This window comes from Mesocricetus auratus, unplaced genomic scaffold (assembly GCF_017639785.1).
Source record: "Mesocricetus auratus isolate SY011 unplaced genomic scaffold, BCM_Maur_2.0 Super-Scaffold_4256, whole genome shotgun sequence".
Taxonomy (NCBI): Eukaryota; Metazoa; Chordata; class Mammalia; order Rodentia; family Cricetidae; genus Mesocricetus; species Mesocricetus auratus.
Window position 1 is genome coordinate 20,840,778 of NW_024429182.1, and position 6,649 is coordinate 20,847,426.

Below are 6,649 nucleotides of genomic sequence, written 5' to 3' on the forward strand. Positions count from 1 at the left end.
TGAGTCCTTGAATTTTGGCCACAGAAAATAATTCCTTACATTCCTTCATCTTCTACTTTCTTGTAGTCTACCTCAAGGGCATTAGTCTTTTTTTTTTTTCATTTTGTTTTGAAATGTCATTGTTACTTATTTTCTCCTTTTATAAGGCATTTTTTTTTCTTGCCAGGCTTGGTGACACATGCCCATATTACAGTATTACCAGGCTGAGGCTAAAGGATAGCAAGCCTAGTTGGGTGTGCGCGTGCACGTGCACGTGCATGTGTGTGTACGTGAGTGTGCATAAAAGACATTTTGTATAGGTAAAAAATTTATTACATAAAACAGTAAAGATTAAAAAACAAAGGAAATACCGCTTTATGTTGGGCAAGTTCTATAATTTGGTCTCTAAAGTCACTCTGATAATACATAATCTCTAAAGTCACTCTGATAAATAATCTCTGAAGTCACTCTGATAATACATAATTGAAAAACTACAAGTTGTGTGCCCATCAGACAATACCTTCCACAGCCTCATCTCTCCAACAATGTTTTCTGCCCACAGTCCCCTAAATTTCCCAAACCTAAAGAAATCCCAGCATTCCTCTCTGAACCCACGTTCCTAGCTTTGCAACTAGGATCATTCCCACTTTAAGTATGCAGCGTAGACAATGCCCAAGTCTCAGAGCCCCAAGTCCCTGCAACCCCCACCTCCCCCGAGACTCCTCGGTCCAGCGCAGGATTCTGTAGGCAGCTTCCAGCCCTGCTCAAGCTGAAAGTGGAGAGCAAGAGAAGCTTAGGGAACCTGGGAACTATAGGGAAACAGAGAAAAGTTGAAGCCAGAGGACCTGCATCCTGCTCCCATCACCTATGTCGGTGGCTCACAACGGCCTAAACTTCCAGCTTCCGGTGACCCGAAGCCTCTGGCCTCTACGGGCACCTGCACCCATGTGCATATACCCACGCAAACACACACATACACATAATTAAAAGTAACAAACCTTTCTAGAGGTAAAAACATTTAAAAACTCTAACAGAAGGCCTTGCTGCTCTGCAGCAGATTGTGCTCTGAAAAGGTGGACTTGTTTCGAAGTCAAGGTAAACTAGAGGCCTCAATATCCTGCTGTAGGTCATACATTTTTCTGAAAGTACAGATGAATTAGGCTTCCCATTATCCTGCAGTGGCATAGCTAATCAGTGGCTCCACTCGGTGGCTCAGAGAGTATGAGGTAAAGGAGGCTGAGCAATTGATTCGTAGGTACCAAATAAGCTCTGAGACTACAGGCATGACCTTCTGACACTGCCAGTCAGATGGCCACGGAGGGTCAGCCCTATGACCTGGCCTGTGGGAGAACTGCAGGAACTCAGCCTCACCCCAGAGCTTCTGAGGAGGAGTCTGAATCTTCTTATCTTTAAATGTGCATGTGCATGCTAAAGTTTGAAAAATGCAGTCCCAGAAACACACACATGTGCTCACGCGCACACACACACACACACACACACGCACGCACGCACGCACACGCGCGCGCGCACACACACACACACACACACACACACACACACACAAATGACTCCCCTCTCACTTCTGTCAAATCATCCAAATGCCTAATGATTCCTCGCCACAAGGGCAACCCTTGGCTTTGGCCTCTCTCCGAAATATTTGAAGGAATAAACTCTACATAATTTCCCACCCACAGGCCTCGCCATCACCCTGCACAGGTGGAGCCCAGCACACCTGAATTAAATCCTCCCTTGGTCATAACTGCTGATTAGAAAGCAGAAGCAACCGTAACAGCGTAACAGCGCAGGGGAGAAAAAGACGCGATGCGAATTACAACCGCTGCAGCCAGATGTGCCTCATCACTTACTCCCCACTTACCATGTGGGGAAATCACGATGAAGGACATCATTTAATGCGCAGCTGACCATTGTGTAAATGTTTATTTAATTGCATGATTGCTAATCCCAAACTCTCTACCATTGTCAAGACTGGTCACAACAACGGTCGAGACTCCCCGCAATTCTCCCTTCAAATCTCCAGGATAGGATGCAAATAGGTCCTGCTCAGAATGTAGGAAAGAGAGGGGTTTTTCTCCTCTTCAGTCCAGGCTGCAGTTTTAGTAAAAAGACAGTTCTCTTGGTGTTAATGACTGGGGAAGGAAGGGGCTTTCTGTGGGCACTGAACTTCACTTATCTTTGTAAGTCCAACTGGAGAGCAGCACTTTCTTTGAGAAGTGTTCTGAGTTGTCTTCCTCGTGACACTGCCATTGGACTGCTCCTGTGGCTTTCCAGAGGTAGGACCCATCTTTAGCTCAGGCTTTACAGACTGACCACATGGCCAAAAATGTCCCCTCTACCTCTTAGCAACTGTGTGACTCTGGCTACGGGGCTTCCTTCCATAACTGTTACACGCATAAATCAATACCAAAGAGCTGTTGTGAAGAGTATATGAGACAACATATATAAAACATTAGTGTCTGGCACTTATTAATCAATGTTAGCTATTATTAGCACTTGACAGAGTCTGGCTTCCATTAGAATTGGTTTCGTATGTCTCCCTTCCCCACTACATCATGTGCAAACTGTTTATACCCAAGGAACTGGCATAGGTACTTACAAATGGCAGACAAACAATATTTGCCAAATTGCTTTGAAGGTATGCCAGGAAGAGAAAAAGAGGGGTGCTGGGAACAAACAGTGTACATTATGATTTTACCCAGGGCCAGGCCTGGCGGTGTTTGCTTTTCTTTCATTACCAGAATACGCTGCCTCGGACAGCAAGATTTCTCTAAAGTGGGACTAGAGAGGCACTGTTTATCAAACCAGATGTTTTGTTCAGAGACAGCAAAGGTATGCTAGGCAATATCTAAAACTCTCCACTTTGGTCCCTGGCTGAGTGGGAATAGAGATTGAAGTTCATCCAGAGCTGTACTGGACAAACGGAGTGCCTTGGCATGAAGTCACATCATCAACTAAGACCATCAACCTAGAGGTGGGGGCACTGGTTTTTCAGAGCATCTAGCTCGAAAGATGTTTGTGGACTGTTTAAGAGTGGTATGCATCAATATGGGGGAAGCCCTACTACAACCTCAAAGATCCCTTGTCAACCCTTCGGACTCTCCAATGAACATCAACTACAACAATAATAGTTTCTTAGATACTGAACGAGTGCCCACTAAGGAGCTCAAGGTGCTTGTGGCTGACAAGAACCTTCTAGACTTATACAAAAGTCTGAGGAGCACCACCCTCTAGACAAAGCTAGCATCTTCTCTGACATGATATCAACTTCAAGGACTTCTCCTGGTGGCTTATGAGCACCAGGCTGATTTATAATAAGGACATCAGAGACCTGTTGTGACCTCATGTGGTGAATCTGCTAGGCGGGCCACGGGCCACGGGCTGTCTTGAAGCTCTAACTGAGTCAATACTCAGGCGCAGGGTTCTTCTTGGATGCCCCACCACCACCACGTCTTCTGAGGCTGCTATGTGAGCACCCCAGCTCCCTTCTGCCCTCTGCTCATGACTAAGGCCTCTCTCCCACCACTCTCGCTGCATGCACAACAAAGTGGCCATGACTTTTAAGGCTGAAAAAAAAGAAAGGTGCACTGTATATCATACACCCAAAATGAATACAGAAATTATCATTGCGGACTGGAAGGTGACACAGAGATAAGGAAAAGAGGCGAGTATGATGATTAAAGGTGAGGTATTTGTAGAAACATCCAAGGCAGGTCCTGATTTGAAGTGTGGAAGAGGCTTAAGGGGGAGAGCAATTCTCAAGAAAAATCTGGAAGCAACAGCAACAGCCTGTATTTACTGAGCACACAGTCTACATTAGGAACTGTGTAACTAGTTACTCCATCCTAACAACCCTCAGATGCAGGTATTATTCTCTTCATTTCACAGGTGAGAAGACTGAGGCTCACAGGAAAAAAAAAGTGATGACACTGGAATTCACACAGAGTTGGGTTGGGTCCAAGATAAAGAATAAAAGAGACCAGCCCCCTTCAAGATGGAGGAAAATGCCTTGCAGCGAGCTGAGGTGAAGAGAAGATCAGTTCCCTGGGGAACTGAAAGTAGCTTGGTGAGTGCTCCTTGGGGGTGGAGACACGTGTTCAGAAGAGAAACCAGAAGTAGAGGAGTTCTCCTCAGATCTAGACGGTTTGACAGCTAGACATTTGGTTCATGAGGTCTAGCCCTCCACACTTCCATCCTCCCTTTGGTAAAAGGCCATACATAGCAACGATGCCTGCCTCTCCCCCACAAAGAATGGCCATTTACAACAACTGAGATTGGTGATGTAAACCTGATTGCAAAATACAAATTCCATCACAGACTAGATTTCATCACTGAATCTTCCCAGTAATTCAGAGATTCACAAGCCTAGAACCCAGTGATCGGGAATCTGTGACACCAGAGAGCCTTCCGAGCAGAGGGCAGTGTGGAGGAGTAGACGGAGTAGACGTGCCCTGGGACCCTGCATCCGTGCTCACCACCTCCTAAGTGCAGAATGCTTGCCTGCATCTACAGTTGCCTCTTCCTAAGTACAGGATCCCAAGGTGTGCCCTCTTCGTTCCTCAGGATAAGGATAGCACTTACCTTATATGGATGGTATGAGGGATTGAAGCACGCATGGCAAAGGGGACACAGGTCCCAGCACTGAGCAAAGACTTAGGAAACCCACACAGATATCTTCTGCTTTAATTAGGAAGAAATCTGTTTGCTATCCTCCATTCCCTCTGCGTGCTATGTGATAAAAATTTGTGAGCATATTAGAAGGCAGAGATGAAGTGGGTTTGCGACCCTACATTCCCCCTTTGTTCCTGGCTCCCAAGGACTGGCAAGCAGCTGGCTCTCCGTCCTGGTAGAAAATGCCCAAAAGAGGCAAAAGGCAGAGACTGCACAGCATTTGTGCAAAACAGTCTGCCCTTGCAGTTTCCTAGACTAAATCTAATGTGGCCAGTCAGATATGACCTGCTGTTTTAAGAGGATCTCTTCCTTTTCCTCCCTCCAGCCCTCTCTCCCTCTCGGGACAAGAGCACTCCCCCACACAGCTCAAGACGCTCGCAGTCTTTTCACAACACGCACTCTAGGTCCTGTTGTGACAGTCTCTTGCCACATTAACTTGCCTGTTCAACTCCCTCCCGGCAGAGAAGGCAAGGCGCAGGAGCCTTTGCTAAAGTCCCGTAAGGAAAGAACACAGGAAATTCGAACAAAACAAATCTACACGCAGAACCCTGCATCTGCAAGCCAGGGACCCAACGGAGCCTAGATGACTCCAGACTGCAGATGAAGCAGCTGCCTCTTTAAATAGAAGAGGATTGAAAAACAGTCACTTGCTGCTTAAAAAAAAAAAAAAGAAAGAAAGAAACACAGATCTGCATACCAATTAATTATGAATATTCATCGACTCCAGCCTACTCAAGAGCCACCCCGACTGCTGCAGCCCAGAGTGCTGCTTCCCAAAGCTCTGCCTCGCTCAGGAGAGTGGGAAAGTTCATTCAGGCGCTTTGCCTTTGACTCTTTCAAGTACTCGCCCTGGATCTGGGCTTTTTTCCTCTGAAGAGTTTGGATCAAATCAGTTCTGATCTTACCCTTTGTATCTTCCATAAGGGGCAGCTTTTTGTTTTCTTCCTCTTTCCTCGTTTGTCTTGGGTGTTTTTGTTTTTGCTGCCTCTGCTTGCTGTGGTGCCTTTCTGTGAGAGAGGTACTCACGGATCAGAGATATAACAGACCCTAGGGCTTGTGGGAGGGGCTAAATTAGCCAGCCGGTTTCGGAAGGAACCTCAAACCCTGTGTCTTTTTCATTGACTAGAAATACAGATTGGTAGAGGAGAAGGGCAGCCCATTTCCCTAGTTACTCGAAAGCTTACTGGGATTGTAATGGGTTGTAATCTATTTTTCCTAGGCTTGAAGCAGTTTGTGTTCGAAGCTCACAGTCTCCTTCAGGCCCCTTTCCTTTTACATATACCCAGCACACTCTCTGTTACAAAAAAAAAATCCATTTTCCTCCAGTAATTTTTTTTTCTGAAAGGGGGAAAAGCCCCTGTGTTCTGCAATTATGATGCCAGCTAGCAAGAAAACCGTAGCCTTGCTATTCAACACGTGTGGAAGGCAAAGAGCAGATATTCCTGCCCCATGAAGCTGGTCACTCCCTATCCCATGACAAGCAATCCTTTCTTAGGCTCTTTGGAGAAGAACTCAAGAAATGGGGGCGGCTTCATGGGAAACCACATCATTGTCTGGAAAGTCGCACAGAGTAAACTGCTCACCGGGTACCTCTGCCACCTGAGAAGTGAAAATTGTCCACCTCTCCCCAGCTTTGACTTCCTACACCACTCCCAGACTTTGCAAGGTACCCAAATGCAGCCAATAATAAATGTTAACCTGTCAATGAGCTTGTTTTGAAATGAAAACAAGGGATGGCCCTCAGCCAGGAAGGTAAGTCCTTAAGTTCCAAAGCCACTTGGACACTTGTCCTTCAAAGGCTGCTGCAAACCTTAGTAAGCATCTGAGGTTTGAAGGAGACCTCGGGAATCCCATCAGTCCAAGATGACAGCAGGGAAACTAAGGCACCTGCTCCTGTTCACATGTCACAGAGCATGGAGTCCCCTCTCTTGTTTGTCATCATGCTCCCAACACCAGTTTCTCCCATAGGGCAGGTACTCGGTAA

At 46.3% G+C, this 6,649-nt stretch overlaps 1 protein-coding gene across 1 annotated transcript in view; it reads right to left on the bottom strand.

Moving 5' to 3' along the window:
* The window catches only part of Entpd1 (ectonucleoside triphosphate diphosphohydrolase 1), a 76,164-nt gene extending 70,449 nt beyond the window's left edge, over positions 1-5,715 (bottom strand). Inside the window, exon 1 of the mRNA XM_013118072.3 lies at positions 5,571-5,715. Within this exon, the coding sequence (XP_012973526.1) occupies positions 5,571-5,586 (16 nt within the window). The 5' untranslated portion in view covers positions 5,587-5,715. The remainder of the gene's footprint in view (positions 1-5,570) is intronic.
* Between the last annotated feature and the right edge of the window lie 934 nt (positions 5,716-6,649).